Genomic DNA, 23,978 nt, shown 5'->3' on the forward strand with positions numbered 1-23,978 from the left:
GCCAATCACTCACTACCTGTGCATCCGGGTAAATTAGTCACTCCAAGTCCATGGGACGGGGACGTCAGCACACCTGCCTTCACCTAACACTTTAACTACATGATGTCCAGTGCCACGTGAGGGGGCCCGAGTCGTGCACAGCACTGAGGAAGTGCCCAGTAGGGGCTCTGCCCAGTAGGAACTGCTGGCATAATACACGGCTCAGCACATTCACTCATTTGGAATTCTGCATAATTATTTACTTAGATGGTCCTCAAAACATGTCCAAACATGAAGAAAAGATGAGTGTAACCTGCCAATGAACATCACTGTAATTCCCAAATAACGAAATGTACAGCTATTTCTATCCATCAGACTTTCTTCTAATTACTGTGCATAACAGCTTTGGAAATGTATTATTACATGTGTCACTGACACTACGCAGTATCCTTTGCAGAAAAAGACGAGGATGAATGGAATATTTTGAGCAATCTGATAATGATTTCAACTAAAATAACCTTAAATTAGTAGTAATATGTAATAATTTAAGGAAATAACAAATGACTAGATTCTCAGTATCTTGATAATAAAGAAAATTATTTCTTGGAAACTGTTAAAAAGAAAAAAATACAGTAACACCTTGGTTTGCGAGCATAATTTGTTCCGGAAACAAACTACTTGTATTGCAAGACATCGCTCGTTTACGTTAAAATGTATTAGAAATGTTTGCTTGTCTTGCAGAACACTCACAAACCAAGTTACTCACAATCCAAGGTTTTACTGTACCTAATATAATTTGCTGCATCTCTTTAAAAAAAAAAACAGACCTCTGCACTCCTGAATTTTTAAGGCAAAATGTTCATTTTTCACTAACAACGCCACCAAGACACCGCCTTGTAGTTTTGGAATAAAACCTGAGTTTTTACCCTCCCGGTCCCACCCGGTATTCTTCTTGCTCCGGCTCAGATCCATCCTCTTTTTATTTACTTTCTTACGAAATGATCAGATTCGTATTTTCCAAGAGGAAACTACGTGAATCGTGCTTAGAGATCTGTCAGAATCTTCTGAGTGACAACACGGGTTACACACGATCTGCTCACACTGTGAAAGCAGAGTTAAGTATACCCTGGGCCACAGCGGAGACAGGCCACGGAACAGAAGGTTTCGTCCCCGTCGCCTGCTGTATGTCCAGCAAGCCAAGCAGCAGGAAGCCCCTCCCTCGCCCTGACCTGGCAGCACCTGAGAGGTGTTGGGGAGGGGCGCAAAGCCTCCCGGACTGCGCACATTTCCGTTCTCTGGATTTAGAGTTAACATCGAGTCCTCTAGCTGGAAGCAGTGGCTTGCTTCTCCCCTAGAGACAGACGGTGCTGGGTGCCTTCACTGATGGCTAAGCGGCAGGCAGAAGTCATGGAGGACAATGCACGGGATTTTCTAATTCTCTAATCAGATTCCACCCCGCAGAAGACACAGTAACTTTTAAAAGTCAGAGTATAAAGCATGACAGATTCTACCTGCCTTGGGCTCCTCCCCGGAGCACTTGCCCTTCTCGCCTCCCCTCCACAGGGCCCAGGACTGGTCTTTCTCCTGCCTCTCACCGACAGGCACACTTTCCCTTCTCCCAGCAGCCCTCTCGTCTCCAGGGCCCAAACACTGTCCTTGTTCCCGCCCCAGGCCTGAGGAGCCACGCTTTCATTCCTGCAGGAGTTTGCCTTTGTGGACCTCAAAACGGCGCTCAACCCACAAGGTCAACACAAAGACCAGCCTGGAATGCTGCCTTCCCTGGCACCTCCAGCGCCTGGCCCTGTCACAGTCCACGTGTGCGGGCCACCACGACGTCCAATGAACAGGGACAGCTGCCTTTCGTGAGCACATGTGTGAGTGTGTGTGCCTATGCCATGTTCCCAAACATCCGTGACAACCCTTAAGGGAAGAGATTTACTCAGTAAAAGACGTGAATTCCAGCAGTTCTGTGCATTTGAAGAAAATCTTCCCAAGTGATTTAAAACCTACAGTAATTTTTCTGGTTCATTTCCCTGGTTTTGAGATTTATTATATTTTTACAGAGTAAGGACCACTACAGATGTTGGATGATTAATCTCAATTGAGCAGTAAGGAAAAATTAGCTTACAGTGTTCTGTAAGTAAAAACTCAAAACTGGAACACTGTAAACTAAAGAGACAATTACAGCTCATCAGTACACATAAGAAACTATGTTTAGAAATTATTTCTAAGTCAATGTTACTAAAGTAAACATTACGTACAACAAAACGCACCCATTTAAGTGTAACTTTTTACCTCTCTGATCTGTTATGTGAACCCCTGGAAGGCAACCTTAGTCGCATCTCTGAGATTTCAGGGGACACTGCACCAGTGGCCCAGAGTTCCACCTACTTTCGTGTCGTCTAAGCCTCCAGCTGGCCATGCAGCCCACGGCGCCCCGGTCACATCTCCAAGCTTTGTCCGCCGTCCCACCGCCCCAAGCTGCTTGCTCGGCTCAGCTTCAGACGGCCCTTCCGAGGGCTCTGGCAAACAGTAAGCGGTGGACACTTTAGAAAGTAATCCCTTCACTAGCTGCCACGTGCTGAGTTTCTGCTCTGCCCTGGGGTCTGTGTGGGCCATCGCGCATTGGAGAACATTTCCTGGAGGTAGTGCATCGTTAGGTAGTGCTGTTTTCAAGCACTTCCCATCTGTCTTGCAGTTTAGGTGGCCAGACCGTCCGTCCGTCGTCACGGGCACTTCAGAGCTGAGGCCGGCCATTTTCTTCTTCGCTGGCTGCTTACCCCATTCCTGACTCCCCTGCTGCTCTCCTCGTGCCGTCCTGGATTCACTTTTAGAACGTCTCAGAATTCACTGTGATTACTTGTACTATTTTTGAGTGCATTGCTTTGTATGGTTTCCTCGGAGGTGTCTCCAGGTGTTGCACCACATCTGCGTAACCAGCACATTCCGCTGGCATCACACCTTCCCACTTTCAGGGAAGGGCAGAAACCTTGTTTCCACTCAGGTCCTGTTACCCCTCCCTCTTAGGTATAACTGTCCTCAGTATCTCCTCTATGCACACTGAGCACACCAGGTAATTTTTGCTTCAACCATCAAGTAGGATGTAAGAATCCATGAGGAAGAATAATGTGCTATATTCACCCCAGTTTTTATTCTGCTCATTCTGAAAGCTGGTGTTAGTCAGCACTCTCCAGAGACACAGGGAGAGAGCTGTTATCAGGAATCGGCTGGCACGGGTGTCCCGCCATCTGCAGGATGGGCTGGCAGCCTGGGGGCCCCAGGAGGTGGTCAGCGGGAGGAGGCCCATCCTTATCAGGAAGGCCTCCAACTGACTGGTTAAGGGCCACCCACAACACAGGGGGAAGTCTACTTAATGTTCGCTGATCTGAATAGTAATCTCATCCGAAACCCCCTCCAGGCTGACCACAGAACTGACCATTCACTGTCCTTTGCGTCCTGGAGTCCCGGGCCGCCTCCTGTTACCTCTTCCGTTCTGTGCACATAACTTCCTTTAAGGGGAAGTCTGCTAGCAACACATCCTGTGAGTTTTCCTTCATGTGAAAATGTCTACTTCCCCTTCATTCCTGAAGGCTAATTTCACCACATACAGAATTCAAGATTGACAGTTCTTTTCCTTAAGAATTGAAAAACGTGCGGCCTCCTTCTGGCCCATGGATTGACGAGAGGTTCACTGTCATTCGAACTGTGATGCCCCAGAGGCAGTAGATCTTTACTCTGCAGCCTTTCAAGGTCATTTCTTATCTTCAGTTTTCAAATGTTTATGATGCGTCTTAGTGTAGATTTATTTGGGCTTATCCTATTTGGATTTATTAAACTTCATGATTGTGTAATTTATACCTTATACCAAATCTGGGTCATTTTCTTCAAATATATATTCAACTCCACACTCTTTCTCCTATCCTACAAGTCCTTTGATACAAATGTGGGATCTTCAAAGTTCCCTGAGGCTCTGTTAATTTTTTCCAATCGGTTTTTTTTTCTGTTGTTTGGCTTAAGTAATTTCTGTCGATCTGTCTCAAGGTTCCCCAATCTCTCCTCTGTCTTCTCCATTCCACTGCTGAGCCCTTCAACTGAGCGCTTTATTTCAACCACCGGATTCCTCAGTTCAACGATTTCCCTTTGGTTCTTCTATCTTCCATCTCTTCTACTTTTCATTTGTTTCAAGACCACCCGTTAGGCATTTTACAGTGGCTGCTTTAAAGTCCTTGCCAAATAATCGCAACATGCGAGCCATCTGCTATCTATTCTCACTGGAGTTGGGACCACTGGTTCTTGTCATGAGGAGCGATTCTCAGTTGCTTCCTGGACATTCGGGGTATGAAGCTGGGAGACTTGGGAGCTTATCTTATCTTTCAGCGACAGTCACCTGTTTACACACAGCACAGAGCCGGGTGGGGGCAGAGGCTCTCCTCGCAGGGCCCCATGATCCCACGGGGGGGAAGCACATCTTGCATCACCTGGTTACATCTCACTGCTGCCAAGTGGGCTGGGGCTTGGCTCCCCATGACCCGCTGACACTCCTCCGGCAGGAAAGCAGAACCTGCCTGCTCCTGCGGGCAGAGGATGAAAGGTGCGCTACCTGCTTGGCTCTACTGACACCACTGGGGTGGGATCTGGGTGCTGCCTCCTTTTGCCAGATGGATGTGCAATTAGCTCCGTACTTAATCCCAGGGAGTCAGGGGATCAGAGGGCCGTCTGCTTCTCAGGGCCGGGGGCCAGGATGGGGTGGCAGGTCACTCTCCACTCAGCCTGGCTGAGCACTTCTTTGGTTGGTATTTGGCTGGAGTAGGGTGGGCATCATCAAAAAGATTTTGTTGTTAGACCATATTTTTGGCACTTAGGCTGAGGGGACCCTGTTCTCCTTGGAGTGTTTTCACCTATGCCTGTTGGCAGAAGGCCACACGCTTCTCTAGCACTCTGATCAGGTGTCCAAGAGGAAAAACAGAAGCCCAGGGAGCTCACTGCCACATTGTCCCTCAGTCCTGAAACCCTCGGCCACCTGCCTTCCTTCCGCCTTCCAGAGTCTCTCTCCATCTGCTGGTTGTGTTATCTTTACATATCTCCATCTTGGCTGGAATCTTGTAGGTTTTTTAAAATGTGACTAAAGGCCAGTAATTATTCCTGTAGTTATTACTAATATACCATATTCAACTCAATGAACTGAGAAACAAAAGCATACAAAGTAGACAAAGATAGCCAAAAGTGTATTATTTGAATATATGTGGGAAAGGTAACAACTGTGTTCCAATAGCCGGTCTTCTCTGCTCACACAGTGAGAGAGGTCTTAGCTGAGCACGTGGCTACGACGACAAGCTCTCCTTCCCAGCCCTTCTAACTACAAGGTGACCCTGCATGGTGACTGCGCCCTGTGCCGTGGGCAATCAGCAGAGCTGATAGCCAACTTCTGGATTGTGCCTCTAAGGGGCAGGAGTGTGTCCCCTTCCTCCCTCTCTGCATTGCAAACCATGTGACAGAAGTAACATTCAAAGAGACAGCAGAGTAAGTGGAGTCCTGGACAATCTCAGACAACACCAGACTGCTGGGGGAGAGAAAAAATGAGCCTGCACCGTACTATAACCGCTAAAAACGGAGCACCCTGTTTCACTAGTGTCGACACGTTTTCCCATCTGGAATAAGCACAGCAAAGGTGTTTTTTGAACTCTGCTCCCGCAAAATGCCTGGCCCTGAACCGTTCAGCGTGGGGTTGCTAAGCTCAGCTTACTGACTGTCACGTTCCAACTTCCAGAACCCTTCTCCGCGTTGTGCCAAGACACTAAGGCGTGTCACAGCTCTCATTACCGGCTTCAAACCACAGTCATGCAGAAGCATCTTTCCTGACCAGCCCACCCTTTTCTTATCCTACAATTATTTGTTGATCTGAGAAAGAATCTGTTCTATTCAAGGAGAGGGAAATAGAAAGTGGTTTCATAGCAATAAAAATGTAAAGTCAACTGGTTTCAGGAAACACACTTCTCAAAAGCCTTTTGGGAAAAAAAAAATGAGTGAAAAACTGTGGAATGTTTACATTCTTACAACCACAATAGTTAAAGAACAAGACAGCTGGAGTTTAACCGATAAACCAAGCGCTCAGCCGAGACCAGGCAGCACCAGCTCCCATCTCAGCTGCCTGCACCAGGAGGGGGCTCCCCGCCCAGGAGGCCACGTCAGAACAAAGCTAAAGAACAACAATAGAAAACGGACAGAAGCAAATGAAGTAAATAGCAGACAGTCATCAGAAGTGGGAGGATCATGAGCTCCATTTCGGGAAACAATCTGGAAAAGAATTTAGAAGAGAAAAATATAATGAGGGAAAGATTTTGGAAAAACCTAAGAACTTCGGGACATGACGAATCACTGCTATTTCTCTTTTCAGTTAGGAGGAAGTCAGAGTCAATGTTTCAAGGTACATCTGATGAAATGCTAGACTGGAGCATGCAAACCCACTGTCCTGGTGACCTGTGTGGATGGGTCTGAGGCTAGAGAAAGTGCAGCGGCCTTGGCGGAAGAGCCACATCTGCCCCTTTCCTGTCACCCTGAGGGTTGGGCCCCCCAGAACGTGCAGTGTGTGTAGAGCTGCTTCAGCCTTCTCACCGTGTGTGACCCCACTGAGGGGACGGACACACACACACGTTCCCCTCGGCTTACCCAGCCTAGACCACACACTATGTCCCGTCAACTCCCCCGCAGTCCTGACCCCCTTGCTATTCCATGGCACACACGTCACACATCCCAACCTTGATGCAAATGAGCACCTCCACTCGTACCCAGGCTGATGGGCAAAGTGAGGGAAGCACACGCTCCACACCCACCGACATGCACGGGTCAGTTCTCAGCACGACCCACACACTTCTTACACGTAACACAGCCCATGCATCTGTCCCATCAGGCTCTGCTCCCATTTTCCAAAACAGGGTCCCACATCCGTCTCCAAGCACCTCGTTGTTCTGAGGAGACACAACAGTGTCTCCATTTCAGAGGGAAAGCCAGGCTACGCGGCCATGGTCCTAACTGGGAGCGAGGCACTCAATGCACCATGAAAATGGCAGCCGTATCAGGGAGCCTGGGGAGGGCCGACCTTCTCGCAAGACTCAACAACTGTGCGAGGCCACACAGACGGCTAGCTCGACGCAGCTCAGTGTCAGTGACATCCCATTTCTGTGCAGCTGGGTTCCACAAGATGCTGTGTTACACAGCAGGACAATCGTGCGGACCAGGAGATTCCAGGGCCTCGAGAGCAGTACAGCACCATGTCATGTGTGCAGGGCCTCAAATGGCCAGTAAGTTATTAAGACGTAAATACTTCTCAGGCTGCTGCAATCTAATGACTTAATAAACAGAACTCGGAGGTTTTGGCCTCAGTGAAAAGCTGACTGAGACACTAAGCCTGTGGAAGCTGTGGGCTGAAAGGGGAATGCTGGGAAATCTGCTCGGAAACAGTGGAAGTGCCTCAGTTCCGCCTGACCTGCCCTCTCAACTCCGTCCGAACCAGTTGTCACCCTTCTCCTAGGGTCACAGGGAGAGCTAAGTCTCCTATTCGAAACTCACCCTACGCTTCTCAGTCACCCATTGTCCCTCCGGATGGGGACCTCTGAAGATGGATTATTGCAGCAATGCTCAATTCCTGTGTGTAAGTGACAAAGAGGAAAGCGTCCTTGTTTTTAGGGGACGTATACGTAAAGTATTTGGAGGTGAAGTAGGAATATGATGTCTGCAACTTACTTTAACTGGTCAGAAATGGCAGGGATGGTGGGGTGAGAGCTGGGAAATTTTACCAGCTGGTAAATCCAGGTAAAGCGTTCATGGTCTTCCAGTATTCATTGTACCCTTTTTACAAGTGTGACATTTTTCAAAATAAAAAACTTAGAGGGATATGCTATCACTATATATTGTGATGGCAACCATCAAAAGGTGATTTTATTTTATTTTTTATTTTTTTAGCTGAGCCATCCTGCCACCTGTTGGCAGCTCAGTGGCTGCTCAGCTCGGGCCAGACTCGAACTGCTATTGCTCAGAGCTCAAACTCTTAAGCGAGTTCTTAACCAACTGAGCCACTCGGCCAGCCCAAGGTGATTTTATTTTAAATGACCCATGTGGTACTAGAAATCAAAGCAAAACAAAACAAAATCTTAGGACACAATTGTAATTTGTAGATGAGGTTGTATAACTGAAAACCCAAAGAAAACCTGGTAGGATGGCAGGCTACAAAACTAATATACAAAAATACACTGCTTTCCTCCAGTCCAATAACAAATAATATATAACTGAAAGACCTCCCTCCAGAATGATATTAATAAAAATCTTAAAACATTTAAGAATAAATTTAAATAATGTACTGAATTCATAAGAACAAAACATTACTGAGTGATGTTTTGACAATATCAATTTTGTAAACATGTTCAACTCTCCCCAGGAACAATCTAAAAATTCAGTGCAATCAAAATAAAAACACGAACTGAAGTTTAAGTAGGCAAAACTCTACAGTTCACATTCATACAGCAGGAAAGGAAAGTCAGAAGCATACAACCATTTGCTTAGCAGTACAAAGAGAAGCTCAGCAGACAAACCAGAAAAACGAGAAGGTGCTTGGCCTCCTGCCGCAGGCAAGGCCCAGGGAGCCGGTGGGGTGTCTTCTCTGAGCGAGTCTGGTTTGTAGCGTTCTGTCTTCTAAGAATGAACTAATATCCAAACAGCCATAACCCAGCCGCCCATTTTGCAATCGCTCCTCCGCTTTGGGCTGCCTTGGAGATCACACTGAGCTTCCCCTAGCTGCGGGCTGCGGTTCGGGAGGATGGGACAGGGGAGGCCTGACATAGCAAGCCGACTGCATCAACGGCCTGCGCGCACTTCAAACCCTGTCCTGCGTGGTGTGGGCCATGCAGCCACACCGTGAAGGAATTTCGGAGGAATACAGGATGGAGCAAAGGGCTGAAGGAACGCGCTGCCACTGTTGAGAGCTCGGGTCCTCACTGTGCAGGATGGGACATGCACATCCAAACTGGGGAGGCATGCAGGAGCCCCAGGGTGGGCTAGGATTGGAGGTGTCAGTGTGACCTCGGGGTTTCTAGAAAGGGTGTGTGTCCTGCACTGTGTGTGCACTGCCCTAGAAGACACGGTGGGTTTAAAAAAATCACTGTTGACTTGGGAGTATGTCTAAGCACATCACTAAGACCAGGATCTGGATGTGAATACATTGAAAATTCGAGTACTTAACAATTTAAAGACTTACTGCCAAGACAAATAAAAAGCCAGGGATCAGAAAAGACTTCTATCACACGGGGCAGAAAAGCTAGCTTCCGTGTGTGTAGATAGCTGGCACAAATCTACAAGAATGGACCAATAATCCCAACCCACTCCCTCCAAATAAGGAAAGAAAATGAAACCACAGAAAACCTACTAATGGCTAAATAAAATGGAAAGATGTAAACATCACTCATAATTAAGGAAACACAAATAAAAACAACAAAAACATACCATCTTAAAAGTACCAGATTAGAAAAGACAAGTCTTATAACACAGATACTGAGAATGGCATGAAGAAAAGGGCATTTTCATACACTATTGGCTGGAGTATAAATTGATCAAACCTCTTTGAAAACCATTTGACAATATCTATCTTTATTTATCAATATCTATCAAAATTCTAACTTTACATCTGCTTTCACCCAGCAGGGCCACTTCTAGAACCAGACCGTTCTTTGTGGGGAGGCGGGAGGGGAACTGAGGGATGTTTCAATGCATCCCTGGCCTCTAGTCCCCAGACGCCACCTCATCCCCTTCCCGCAGTAATGACCACCACCAGCATGTCCTCCGGGGTTCCAAGTCGCCTGCCGTGAGACCCACTGCACTGGCCCACGTGCCAAACACTAAGGACATTTGCTCACTGGGGCTTTGTTTGTAGATAAAAACAACCCGTGTGTCTGCGCAGAGACTGTTGACCATGACACAGCCGTACACAATGTGAAACCGTGTGGCTGTTACAAGAAGACCGCTCTCTGATGAATAGGTGTGTAACAACTCCTAAGACACAGGTAACTGAAGAAGAAAGGCACAGATGACCCGGCTGTCTCGGTGGGGTGCAGAGGAGGCGGATATGCAGAGTCCCCCTGAAAGGCTATTTAAGGAAAGCCACTAGAAGTTGCTTCCAGGGGACTGGAGTCGGCTGATGGAGATCTAACCCCTCCCTCCCTACACCCTTCACTACTGTGTGACGCCTTACTGCGTGCGTGCAGTACTTATTCCAGCATACCATGACATGCCAGCATTGAATGCAAACACTTTGTTCTAAAAGCAAAGCCGCAGCCACTTCTGAACAGCACTGGAGCTAAGGGATGACACGGCTCACACTGCCGGGACATAACATGACGTTCTATAAAGAGCTGGGGAAACAGATTTTGTGAATTCCATAAATCCAGCCATAGGAATCTATCCTAATGACATAATTAGATATATACTAAGATGCAGTATTTGCAATATTGAAAAGGCACCAACAACTCAAAGTTCAAATAATAAAGGAAATTATTAACTACCATTATGCTATGTCCACATGCTGAAGATGGTAACAAAGTAGCGGAAAACTGACATGGGGAAAAAACTCATGAGGTGGCATATGCAAAGGGGAAGGATACAGTTACAATATGTGCTAGGAAAAGGCAGGTTACAAAACCGCCTGTCCAGTGGCCTAGCTTTTTTTGTATTAAAAACTATTTTTAAACACATAAATGATCATGGATAGCACGTATAGCATAGCAAAAAACAACTTTTGAGAGACTCTACAACTGGTGTGGTTACTGGTTCTTTCAATGATGTTACTTTTGTTAATCTTTACTTTCTAACTTCTCCCAAAATAAACATGCATTACTTACATAATAACATTTAAAAAGATAAAAATATTTTATATTAAAAATGAAAAACATGTATAAAAATACACAAACCTATATAGAAAGTGTGAACTCAATTTTTAGGATTCAAATTTTACATGTGCAATTTAAATACTGTATTTATTTTTTGTCTCAGGAGAAGACTACACCAAATCGTTATGTGTAATCAAACCTTGATGGTAGAATTAGAGGTGACTTTTGTGTTTTCCTTCTTACCTTTTGAATTTTCCTAATTTTCTATAATAATAATCGGGGTGGGATGAATTTTCAAAGCAAGTCATTTATACTTTAAATTTGGCCCTTGCACCCCAGCAACAGGGAGGCGTCTTTCTCACACGTCCCCAGTGCCACCCTGTCCCCCTCAGAGCTGTGCCGAGGCTATGCCTGGGCCCTTTCAGGGCAGTTCACCTGTGTGTGAGCTGCTTTGCGTCTCATGAATTTGTTCTCTTCTCCCAAATGCCCACATGGCAGGGGGTCCAGGAGCCAAGCAAGCAGATTCTGCCATCTTCAGGGGCAGAAATTTATAATACTTTTGACCTCTACAGATTCTTACAAAATTATTTTCTGTTAAAAAAAAGGGGGTGGGGCTCTTCTAACCACGGTAGACATATTTTGATCCTCCAAATACACTACCCATGAAAATGTCTGTACCCTAATTAATATGGCTGGAAAATAAAATATTTCATCAGTGACCTGGAGATTAGCCAAGACAAATTTCATGGTAATGAATTCCTTGAGATCTATAGGACTGGCTTTTTAAACTAGCTGGTACCTAACATCATCCTAATGGTTAGATGCATTTTAAAAATCCTGTAACAGAATGCAGGTTGAAATAATTACCTCTTCCTTCTCGTGCAGCATAATGTGCGCTTTGAGACTGGCCACCCGGGAGAATTTCTTGTTACACACAGGACAGGTGGGGTCTTCCCCATTGTGAGTACACTTATGAAGGGTCAGGTTGAATTCAACGTTAAACGTTTGCGGGCACTGGTCACATCGATGTGGCTATTGGGAGAGAAAAGTGAAGAAGCCACTGAAAGACAATCTTTCCACGGTGAAAGTCACTCAAATATTAACAAGGACCAGAGTCCACAATCATCCCTGGGCACTTTGACGTCTGTCCTGGACCTCCAGTCAGTAGCTCCGAAACCCACACACAAAGCTCCTTGAGGATGTCTCCAGGGACCGTCAGGACGACCTCACATCTATGCAGGAAAAACTGCACAGGACAGGCTGCGTGCAAAAGTGTCAGGACGCAGACTATGGAAACAAACATGAGACTTCAACTCATAGGGTGCGATTTCCCCTTTTCTGACCATCCTCTGCTGTACACAGACTCACGTCAAGTAAAATAAGTGATTGTGAACATGTGACTATGAACAGAGTTGCTGAGGTCGCGCTGACATACTCCCCAAATGGAAGGTGCTCTGTCACTTCCTTGCAGAGATAATCCCTGGCAGTTACTGCTGTCCTAGCGAGGAGGAAGGCGGCTTTTCAGATTTCAGCCTGGGAGGGGACGCCAGTGGGAGCCGCTGTGAGCATGTATTATCACGCTCACTGGAAGGAGAGTGCAGAGGGTCGAGTCCTGGTCTCCAGACAAGAGCTCCCTAGTGATGTTCGGGCCTCAGATGGCTCACCTTCCTAGAGGAAAGCCGGCGACCACTTTTTAATTGGGGTTCCAACTGCCACTTTCCATCTATCGGGCAAATCATCCCATCAAGGCACTAACATTCCCCCGTCTCCCCAGGGTGCACTGCAAAAAAGGTGCACCTCTACCTGAGGCCGCCCTGCTCACTGCTGAGACACAGTGAACACACTCAGAAGAGCACTGATGGCGCCAGTGCCCCGCTGGAGAGAATAACACCAAGAGAGGCCAACTCTGTGCGGAGTCACACAGAAATCGGAACTACTGAACACGGGCAGATTTGAAGATTATTTCTTTCTCCATTCTAAATAACCTCAATACGTAGGCTCACGACACACGCTCTCACTTTCTCTCATTACCTAACAATAGCTCACAATACAATTACAACGAAAAACAAAATGCCACAATATTTATTTATGTGACCTAAAATGCTCCACAGTTTAGGAATCTAAATTACAGGGAAACATCGTCTCTTGCACATGGACTGCACAGCACCTGTGGTGTCATTGCTCACAGCTGACACCCTGTTAAGCATACGTACCTTGTCATTTCGCTCATGATCCCTCATGTGGCGTTGAAACTGGGACTCTTTTGGAAAAGACAGCAGACAGATTTCACATTTGTGGAAGTTTGGGACTTGGTACACATAATTAGTGTTGTCCGCGTTCAATGTTAAAACTCCATCTATAAAATTGTATAAGTACAGACAATAAATACCAGTGGTTATTCTCATCGCATAAATAAAACCAAATTATTTGGTTATTGTTTAGAAACCAAATCATGTTAGAGATTTATGAGAGATTTTAGATGAAGTGAATGGTATCTGAAATTGTTTAAATGGATATGCTCGTAAGTTGGAAACGAGAAACGTCGAAATGAGTGAGACGCAGAACAGAGAATCCTGAATCCCTCTTAGTGGGACTGGCAGGGACCTGGAACTCACTCCTGCAGCTGGATACGCACATTCACACAAAGGCCTTGATGTTCTTAACCTGCCAGCTGGTTGCTGTCATTTCAAGGTCACTACAAACCCTGGAGGCGGTCCCCCTACGTCACTTGGGGTTCATCAGGAATCCACACAGGCGCCTAAATCACTCAGTAAACAAAGTGTAAAAGCTACCTCACTGATCCAATCTAGTGTGGAAAGTGCTGCAGAGCAAGCGTCGGTGGAAAAGAGAAAGACTGCGTTCTCCCAGGGAGCTGAGGGAGAAGGTGGCTTCAAGGCTTTGGATAAACCTCGGGTCTCACACTGGGCGTGCATATACCCATGTAGGTAAGTGGCTAACACTTAAAAGCACCTTCAAATAAGAATAACAGTGTAATAATCGCAAAAATTTGTCTAGAATGTCATAAAATAAAGATGCCCGAAATCTCTACAATTCTTTAAAATAATTTGGGCATGAATATATAACATACTAACATACAAAGATTAGAAATATGTCACATACGACTCTCTGTTCAAATGTCACGCAGAACATTATAACTCAGAAATGTGGAAATAGGGTAGGGTTAATTTTAAGACTCAAGAAAGTTTCTATTTCTCAGACACAGCCGTGTGCTAGTAATGAGAAGCCAGGTATTCCAAATTTCTAGACCTTTCCATCCCTCTTGGGGAAACAGCCTGCAGTTCCCAGTCCAGCCTGCAGCCCTCTGCGCCCACAGTACAACCTGGTCAGAGCAGGAACTGACCCCACAGGATGGGAAGGGGTGGAGCAGGCACTGGAGACAGCTGGCAACAGCTTCAAAAATCCTTCTGGCACATTTGCCAGTAAAGCAAACTCCAGTTTTGAAAATACTAATGTAATTCAAAAGACTGCAGCTTCATTCATAAGATGGGCCTAAGGAAAAGATACACATACTTTTTATTCTATTTATTCTGAACTATATCCACATACTATTCAAAGACCATGCTTTCAGAGTTCCTGCATTAAACTAATAATGAAATGTTTTATGACTCCCCAGGCCCAAATAAAATGATTGTTGGGACCAATTCAATTGATGTATTATGATTCCCTTTGGAAAACTTTTTACTATGGTAAGAAATAGTTTAGAGGTTAGGAAGGCACAAGTAAGATGTCTGTTGAAAACTGTGTTTCAAGAACTCAGCAGCAAGTGTTTTAACCTGACGGTTGAATGCAGTAATAAAAGAGTACCTCAAATTAACTTCTAAAATGCAAAATTAAAAAGCTATTTCAGTATGCAGAATGAAACAATTTTCATAGCCTCTATGCTGAAACTACTAATGTGTTACCCAAAAATAAGAAGGGATTTAATTAACTGCAAGTGATAAATAAAACCCGAAGAGACAGAAACTATACATTTAAAACTGAAAAATGACATTGTTTTGCTTATGAATTAAGACTTTTCCAAAAAACGTTTTCTATCTTAAGGAAGAAGATTTCTCTCCTTAACAAAGTTCAAAACATAATAAAATTATTTTCCCTTCCCCCAGTGATTAGATGATATTAATTTTGTTCAAAGACAAACCTGAAACAATAATTCAGATTAATTAAAGTAACTCGAGGGGGGGAAACACGTTCCATTTTCCATGCTGTGCGTGAATTTAAAGTCCACAGCATCTTCAAACCCCCACTTAGCACTGAGGGAGCACACTCGGTCATCATCGTGACCGTTCCCTTTGCACTGAGAAAGCACGAAGCCTTTCTCCCCAGCTGAGGTGGGCTGCTGTCACCCACACTTTGCTTTCTTTCTGTGCAGAGCTGGCCCTTCTGGGCAGCATCCTAAACCTCAAAATAAGCCCTTCTGTCCATCACACCTTCGTGTTCATTCAAATTTCTGGTACCCAGAGTATCTGTTGTTCAGAAAGGGGTCTAAGAAATGGTGTATTCTTAGGCAGGGGCTCTTAACCTAGAGGAGGCCACAGGTGGGCTTCAGGTACTGCTGAACCCTGCACAATTACACGCAATTACTGCCCATCTGTGCACACGTCTATTGTCCTGGGGGGCCATCGCATCTTGAGGGGTAGGCACCTAAGCGGGGCATGATCAGAGAACGGCAGCCTCTGAAAGGCCAGCCCTGCTGAGACACTGCACCTTTAAGAAGCAGCTACAAGTGCTCCGGAGACGTGGGCCTCACAGACTCGCGCCATTTCCCAAATCCCAATAAGCATGTTCTCTGTAGCTCCCTCCTCCACACATGAAATAAGCACAAAGCTACGAGCACTAAGCAGCACTCAAGTCCTAGAGTGCACCCCGAATGACGTTTTTCCACTATTTGCTTCTGCCCTGAGAGGACAGGGGCTGGATCCAGACTTCACTGGTGCAAGGGAGACTCAGGACATAGCATTCCAAGCAGTTTCCCAGTCAGTCACCTCGCGCACGAAGACGTGCCCGTTCTCTCCAACCAGTCAGCCTTCCCGCTACCGAGAACTCAAATTCACTACCAAAACGGATCACAAACTGATTGTACGAAGATCAGAAATTGATTGAGCAGCTTCATTTGCCCTGAGAAAAATTTAGAGACTTTTTTCAAAATCAATTTAACTATTTATGTCACTAGAGATCCTAAATAGTATATAATGCTTGTCTGTCTACCGCCCCCCAAATATTGGGTCTTCAGAAAAGTCATGACGCATGTTTGCGACAAATGGCACTAGTTCATTTTTGGAAGTACTAGAGTCATTCGTATCTATGTTATTGCTACATCATTTGACAGCCGACAGTTCTAGCTTCATTCTAAAAAAAAATTGAGTGATTTGGTTGAATTTTGGAGATTTTACAAGTTGAAGATGGAAGACCAAACTGTGCATTTTTGCCATATTTTACTGTTTTACTTCCATAAAGGGAAGAACGCATGCCAAGCTTGTGAAAAGTTGCATCAAGTTTACGGTGACAATGCTTTACAAGAACGTCTGTGCCAATGATGGTTCACAAAATTCCGTGCTGGTGATTTTGATCTCAATGATACTCCTCGGTCAGGGAGGCCCACCGAGGTTGATGACGACAAAATAAAGGCATTAATCGAGTCAAACCCATGTTACACGACACCAGAGATTGCAGAAGCATTGAACATCCATCATTCAAGCATTCATGACCACCTGAAGAAGCTGGGATACGTAAGCAAGCTCGATATTTGGGTTCCGCATGAACTCAAAGAAGGTCATTTGACGGCGCGAATAAACATCTGCAATATGCTTACTAAAAGTGAGGAAAACGATCCTTTTTTGAAGCAACTGATAACTGGTGATGAGAAGTGGATTGTTTACAACAGTGTGGTGCACAAACAGTCTTGGTCCCAACGTGATGATTCGCCTCAAACGACATCGAAAGCAGACATTCATCAGAGGAAGGTTATGCTCTCAGTGTGGTGGGATTTTAAAGGTGTCGTGTTTTTCAAGCTCCTACCAAGGAACCAAACAATCAATTTGAATGTGTACCGTCAGCAATTGGACAGTTTGAACGAATCCATCATCCAGAAACGTCCAGAGCTCGTTAATCGTAAAGGAGTTGTGTTCCATTGCAACAACGCGAGACCACACACAAGTTTGATCACCCGTCAAAAATTCTTGGAGCTTGGATGGGATGTGTTGCCACACCCACCATACTCACCTGACCTTGTGCCGTCAGACTTCCACTTGCTTCGTTCTCTTCAAAACTCCTTGAGTGATATAATGTTCAATTCAGATGAGGCTGTGAATCAGCACCTTGTTCAGTGTTTTGCAAATAAAGACAGGTCCTTCTATGAACGAGGAATTATGAAGCTCACTGAAAGATGGCAAAAGGTTATCAAACAAAACGGGCAATATATCATTGATTGATCTTTGTTCTTTACATAAATAACTGACCTTTGAAAAACAGATAAAATACGTCATGACTTTTCTGAAGACCCAATAATAAAGCCTATCTCAGAGCTGCGCAGACAAAATAAGAAAACGCGTCCAGACGCTCCGGGAAGAGGGCCTCCCGCTGATTCAGGAGCATGGCCGTCTGTGTAAGGCTCCCCTGGCTACTCCAACGGCCTGCCCATCACTCCATGAGCATACTGCTCCATAGCTACACTCAGGCCTGCGCTATATGGCTAGAACTGGATGCGCTATCTCGATTGCTTCTCCCAGACCAGGCCCCGCCAGTCAGGCCAGTCAGATAAATGGCCAATGTCTGTCCTCCCCAACCTAAGAGACCTACGTTGATCTCTTAAGCAAAATGCCTCGCTCTGATACACGTATGATGCCAAATTCATATAAAACCTACTGCATTGATAGCATTCCATGGGTTTAACTCCAATTTGCATGTCCTGACTTAAACTCCTAAGCACTGTGCTTGTAAGCTGTCCATTAACCCTGATGAGGCACTTTGGTATTAAAATGAGAGCTACATCAGTTTCGCTGTCTAAGGTAACAGCTACCCCCAAACTTTCGTTTTTGTTTTGAATAAAAATCTTTCCAGCATGCAGTTGCTCTCTCTTCCACTGCTACCCACAGGCACTGCCCTCAGTTCCCCTTTTCTGTTATCCCCTGAACGCCTCTAAGAACCCAGCTCTCAACCATGTGACCACGTTGCTCCCACTTTTCATCCTCTCACACCACAGTGCTCTCCGAAGTCACCAACTAGGCCTTTGGGAAGTCAGACAGCCATTTCCTGACTTCAAATTGGGACCACTTTGGCTAATCTCTACCATTGTCTCGCTTCTTCTCTGTTTCATTGTATTATTATTAATTATTATTATTATTATTATTATTATTATTATTCCTTTCTACTTTCTCTCCTCCCGTTTTCTACAGCTCTGCACACGCTTGTCAGCATTTGGAGTTTAGCATTCCTGGACGTTTCGGAGGCGCTGGGCCCAGGAACCCTTTCTGCTTCCTCACTGCATCTCCAAAGCCTTGGCAAGGTATGGCACATCACGTGTGCCTAACAAATATTTGCTAAATATTTGGAGACAAGATAAAAGCTAATTTCCCATTGTGTGAAGCTCCCAAGACCAGTACATCTAATTTTCACTTTCTGCCTCACTGACTCATGCCGTCCGTCCACCTCAGAGTTACCTAAATCAGGTCTAATATTTTCCCAACTTGTTATGTACCACTAACAACTCTTATCATGCACACACATGCCTCAGCCATTTGGCTGTTCCTACAAGCGAGGTGAAATGCAGCTCCTCATTTCTTTGTAGAATCTCTCTCGGAAAGCCAAACACGGTGCTAACAGCACCAGCCACATCACCTGCTTTCCTCTGGGAGCAGACAGCGGTCAACTCAGCCGTGCCTGCGCCTAGAGAAATGGGTAGCAAAGGGACGGCTTCTGCACTTCCTGCATTTTACCCATTATCGATTCCAATGGATTTGCCATTAGAAAGGTTATCATCTGGGAATAAAATAGGCTCAAATGGAAAAGTCATCCTCAAGATGTAGTCAAGGGAAGAAGCAGTATGTTCTCGATGCCACCATTTCTTTAAAACATGGAGGGGCAGAGATATACAACGTATTTGCATGTCTGTGTGTGTTATTTCCCTGCAGAAATGGAAAAAATAAGAGCGTTGGTTGCCTGTATAAAAGGCAACTACCGAACTGGGGAACAGAGCTGAGAAAGCAGACTTCCATATATTTAAGTTCTGAACCATTATAATGTAGCACCTACTCAAAAAGATTTAAATTGGAGAGTAAGAAATGGAATTTGCTTGGGGATCAAGGTGAGTCATACACTCCACCCCCTGGTGGTGGAGTCAAGGGAACTAGCACCCCAGAGAACTCAACTCCTTGGCAAAACCCATGATTCGCCAGTGGCAGCGCTAGGAGTGATTTTCAATGTGTAATTCAAGGCTCTCTCCTCACCGGGCATGCTTCCGTGCCTCCCAAGGTCATGGCTTCTGAGACAAGACCCCAGGCTCTGCCTTGTGCCCAGCGTGAAGACAGCAGATGAGCCTGGACTTTATCAACAGCATTCTATCCCAACTGCAAGCCTAAGCCTGTTTAGGCTCTTTCAATATAAAATATGCTCAACTGAGAGCCAAGCCAAGTGCACTATGTGTCAAAAGCAGGAGTAGTTTCAATGAGACAATTATGGTCCAAAACGACATTATTCGAAGACCTGCTGTAGCACAAACAATGAGAATGAGAATAACTCTACTGCTGCTATACATGGTGACACAGCGAATCTCACATACTGACCAAAAGAGGTTAGACCTAAGAAAACATTTGTATGGTCTCATCTTATAAAGCTCAACAAATGGGCAAAAGTAATCTAGGTTGTCAGACATCAGGACAGTGGTTCGTCTCAGGAGGGTACTGACTGCATAGAGCATCATGGGGACTTCTGGGGTCTGCGAATCTCGCCTTCCTTAGAGAATGACACTGATTGGTCACTCTCTAAACAGCCTGTAACTTTCAGACCCTGACCCTAGAATTCTGTTTCAACTGGATGGTGACTCTATAGACACATAAGGTTTTCTTCTGTAACAATTTTAACATACTGTGGTTTTGTTACATTTAAATAATGCGTGTAGCATTTGACTATACATCAGCCTGAGTTTAAAGTCTTTCTTTAGAAATAAAAATGTACTGGTAATAAAAGCAAATATTTGGAAAAAAAACAAAAAAAAACAAACTTCAACCCAGTAAAAAGATGGGAAGACACCAGGCCCAGGCGCTTCCCGCAGCAGACCGGTGGCATTCAGACATAAACCCCTGCTAGCACAGAACTGCGAGCTAAAAGTCCAAGTGAGATAACAGGGCACACACCAGAATGGCTAACCTACGAAGGACACACGACCTCAGTGCTGCGGACACTCCCGAGCACACGGAATGCCCAGACGCTGCTGGTAGGACAGTGAACTGTACAGTCACTCGAGAAAACTCTGGCATGTCCATCACGACCCGGAAGTGCACAGCATCCGCAGCAGCTCTTACCCGAAACGGCCCCAAACCGGAAACTACCCAGACACCTACAGCAGAAAGGGTGGCCTGAACAACAGTGTGACGGTATAACAGGATGCCACACCGCTATGAAAATGAACACCTCTGCTATGTAACAGGGATAATCCCATAAAAACAAATGTAAAATGAAGGAAGTCAGAGACAAATGGGCACATACTCCGAATCCAATTCAGTTCAGAAACAGGTCACACTAACCCCTGGTGTCAGAAGAAGGTTGTTGCGGGGGGGGGTGGTGCAGCAGTAACTGGAGGAAATCACAGGGGACAGGGACTCCTAAGGAAAGACTCACGTGCCAGGTGCTGGTTCATATGAAGCTTCACGTAAAACCCACACTTTTCTGTACAGACGTGCAAATCAAAGTAACCAAACACATCCCTGGCTTATCTTGACAAGCCCTAAGCATTGGTGACGATGACATGACACGGGGTGCCTGGCTCTGTGCCGTGCCCAGCCAGCTGTGAGCAGCGGGCACCTCTGCATCAGGGGTCTGACCCTGACAGTTGAAATTGACTTCTGAATTGAGAGCAGTCTGTCCATGCAGTTCATCAGACTACACAAATTCTCACTTTTGGTCCACTACACCAGTGTCCACCTATGCCGAGATGTCAGGGGCAGGCCCCTCCCAGGGGGCGCCATCTCCGTTCCCCACCTGCCCTCTCTTAGAGGGGGGGAGCCCTGTCGCAGGCGCCGGCTCCCAACCCTGACCACAGAGTGGCATCACCAGGAGCTTTAAAAGCAGTGATGCCTGGGTCCCACCCACCTCACAGGCTCAGATGTCATGGGAACCTGGTGGCCAGGTCACAGGGATCTTTCAAAACTCCCAGGTGATCCCCAAGTGAGCACCAAGGGTGCACACAGGCGCCACGGCCTTGCTGTAAGATGCACAGCAAGTTCCAGGACTTAGACAGCTTTGCAAACGCTGCCTATTCCTTGCACCGTCACTGTCTTCACACACAGAGACAACGTACAGACCCTGATAGCTAATAAAGTTACAAAACAATGGAGCTGACGCTAGCTAGTGAAGGCTTACACGTCAGTGTGCTCTCCCAGGACAGGTTTTGTGCCAAAGACCATGGTTTAGAACCCATAACTCACTGATTCCAGGATCACAAATCTTTAGAATTTAAGTGTATAATCACACTTTCCTCAAAATAATAAATACTTCAAGTTGCTGCCTACCTAAACAAGTTCACTTATAGACAGTGAAGGGCGCTGCTTAATGAAGAACTCTCTGCATCCTTGGTGCCCGATATTGGTAGAAACTTACGATTTTGCGCAGAACCCATCTCCCCTTAATTGTTACCTACCAATAGTGTCTAGTTTTGCCGCTGAAGCAAATGAGTCACCTTAAAACCGGAGGGCGCCCCATCTCTGGCTGCCTTCTAAGAGATTAAAGTTCCACCATTCTTAACCCATCCTACTACCCCCTCCCCTAGGAGGGAAGAGTATAGAGTTCCTAATTTATCCAAGAAAATCTAAAATGGCCTAAACTGGTAATCTGAGCAACAAAGGACTTGTTTATCCATTTGGCTCAAGGTCTGCCTGTCTCGGCTCTCTGGAAATGAACTATAACAAATATCCCTCCAACAGAAAACAGGAACTTCGCAGGCAGCCAACTAAAGGGTGCAAGCTAGGGAGAAAACTTTCATAGCATTCAACTGGAAAAAAACAGATGAAAGCCATACGATCCCAAAATGTGGTTCCCATCAAGGTCACATTACGGCTTATTAAGAGCAAACTGAAGTAACTATGACAAAGGAGAAACCCCACCTCACTCGTCTTCACACCCCGAGGGTCATGCCAGGCGCGAAGGGCTCAGTGAGTGCTCCCCATCCACTCACAGTCGAGGCTTCTTCCTTCTTTACTTCTGTCCTGGGCTAATTATTACTTCAAGAACTGTTTGGAGTACGCCTGCTCCTGATCCTTTCTCGAGGTTTCTGTTGCGACTTCGTCTTCTCTGGCGAGCAGAGACGTCAGTGTCTGTTGTCTGCTGCCATGAAGAGCGCCTGCCAGGCAGGGCCACACCAGCCCGAGCAGCCAGGGCAGAGCCCCGTCTCTGTTGCTGAGCTTGGTCTCCCCAGCCCCTAGCGGAGCGCCCACCTACCACCAAGTGCGTTAAATTATTTGTTGAATAAACAAATTAACCCATATATAGGGCTTCGTATTTATCAAGGCAGAGCAACAAAACGCACACTTTGGACTCAAATGTAGATTCAAACCCCAATTCTGACACTTACTAGCTGAGCGGACCTCTGAGCCGCATTTCCCCACCTGTAAAAATCCCCACCTCCCGTCCATGTGTTTCTTAGAAATAAAGTTTGTGGTGGGAGACATAAAAAAACAAAATGACTTCATATTATGAGAAACGTTCCTAAGAGAGCAAACCGATAGAGCCAGGGTCCTCCAATGTCCGGGTCTCAGGGCCCCTTTACATTCTTAAACAGCACTGAGGACCCAAAAGACCGTAAGGCTATAGAGGTTCTATCTATTGACATTTGTTTGCCCTATTAGAAATTAAAACTGAGATTTAAAAAATATAATTTCATAAAAAAATAAACCTATCATTTCACATTTTATTAAAAATAAAATCTTCCAAACACTAGTAGGAAACATTTTCACTTTGACAAAGCTTTTTAATGTCTGGCTTGGTACACAACAGGTGGACCCTCGCATCTGCTTCTGCGTCTCTGCTGTCAAGTGTCTTCTGAGCGACACCTGTGGGGTGACAGTTTGGTGCCACCGCTCCCGGGTCTGTGCCGAGGCCCCAGCGGTTTCCTCCTGGCTGCTTCCGCATGAGTGCAAATGCTGACCAAGTGGAAAAGCGGGCAGTCTAGTATCGCCATGAACACCCCTGACGCGTCTGGGAACTCGGAACCGCGGAGCGCCCGGCGTCCAGTGGGCAGTTCCTCTCAGACAGGTTTGGGGACGTCTCTCTAGGAAGCTGACCACTGGGACCCGCAGCGCGGGCGGAGGGCGTCCTCAGCACAGGGGGCAGGAGGGCCCTGCCAGCATCCAGGGCCACCAAGCGGCCCACGCTGGAGCAGGAGGGGCCGCGACAGAGGCGGGGCCGGAGCCTGCGGTTTCACGCGCAAGGGGCGGGGGTCCACGGGCGAGGCTTGCCCAGCGCCGGCCATCCGCCGGGCATTCTGCAGAGGCCCTTCAGGCCGACGACAAGGCGGCGCGACCAGCGAGAGGGCGGGGACGGAAGCCCACCCGACGGCCAGGTGGTGCTGCCATCGCGCAGGGACAGAGGCGGGCGAGGAAAACACGCTTTGGAGTTTGAAGACACGAGGCCTGACTATGAAACGCTCGGGGAGGAGGGGAAGGAGGAACGGTCTTGGGCGCGGGGCTCGGCCACACCGGGTGAACGGGGGTGCCACCTGGCAGGACCCCGCGTCCTTCCCGCCCCTCCTCCCGACAGGGGCGCAGGGCCGGGGTCCGCACGCCGAGCTGCGCCCCGCGCACGTGCCCGCCGGCTGCGCCCTCTCGCCAGACGCCGCGGCGGGTTCTTCCTGGACGCCTTCGAAGGCGGGGTTCACGGGGCCCCCCCGGCCCGGCCCCGGCC

The 23,978-nt window shown here is 46.6% G+C and overlaps 1 protein-coding gene across 2 annotated transcripts in view; it reads right to left on the reverse strand.

Moving 5' to 3' along the window:
• ZNF236 (zinc finger protein 236) overlaps positions 1-23,978 on the reverse strand; it is a 171,076-nt gene that overhangs the window by 64,467 nt on the left and 82,631 nt on the right. The window contains exons 1-3 of one of the 2 annotated variants that reach the window (XM_019643366.1): positions 22,184-23,972; positions 13,064-13,206; positions 11,718-11,882 (exon numbers count right to left, since the gene is read on the reverse strand). In XM_019643366.1, coding sequence (XP_019498911.1) covers positions 11,718-11,882; positions 13,064-13,090 — 192 coding nt within the window. In that variant the 5' untranslated portion in view covers positions 13,091-13,206; positions 22,184-23,972. Of the gene's footprint in view, positions 1-11,717; positions 11,883-13,063; positions 13,207-22,183; positions 23,973-23,978 lie in introns of those variants that run through there. The other variant, XM_019643364.1, reaches the window with a different exon arrangement.

Source organism: Hipposideros armiger, unplaced genomic scaffold, assembly GCF_001890085.2.
Source record: "Hipposideros armiger isolate ML-2016 unplaced genomic scaffold, ASM189008v1 scaffold_77, whole genome shotgun sequence".
Classification (NCBI taxonomy): Eukaryota; Metazoa; Chordata; class Mammalia; order Chiroptera; family Hipposideridae; genus Hipposideros; species Hipposideros armiger.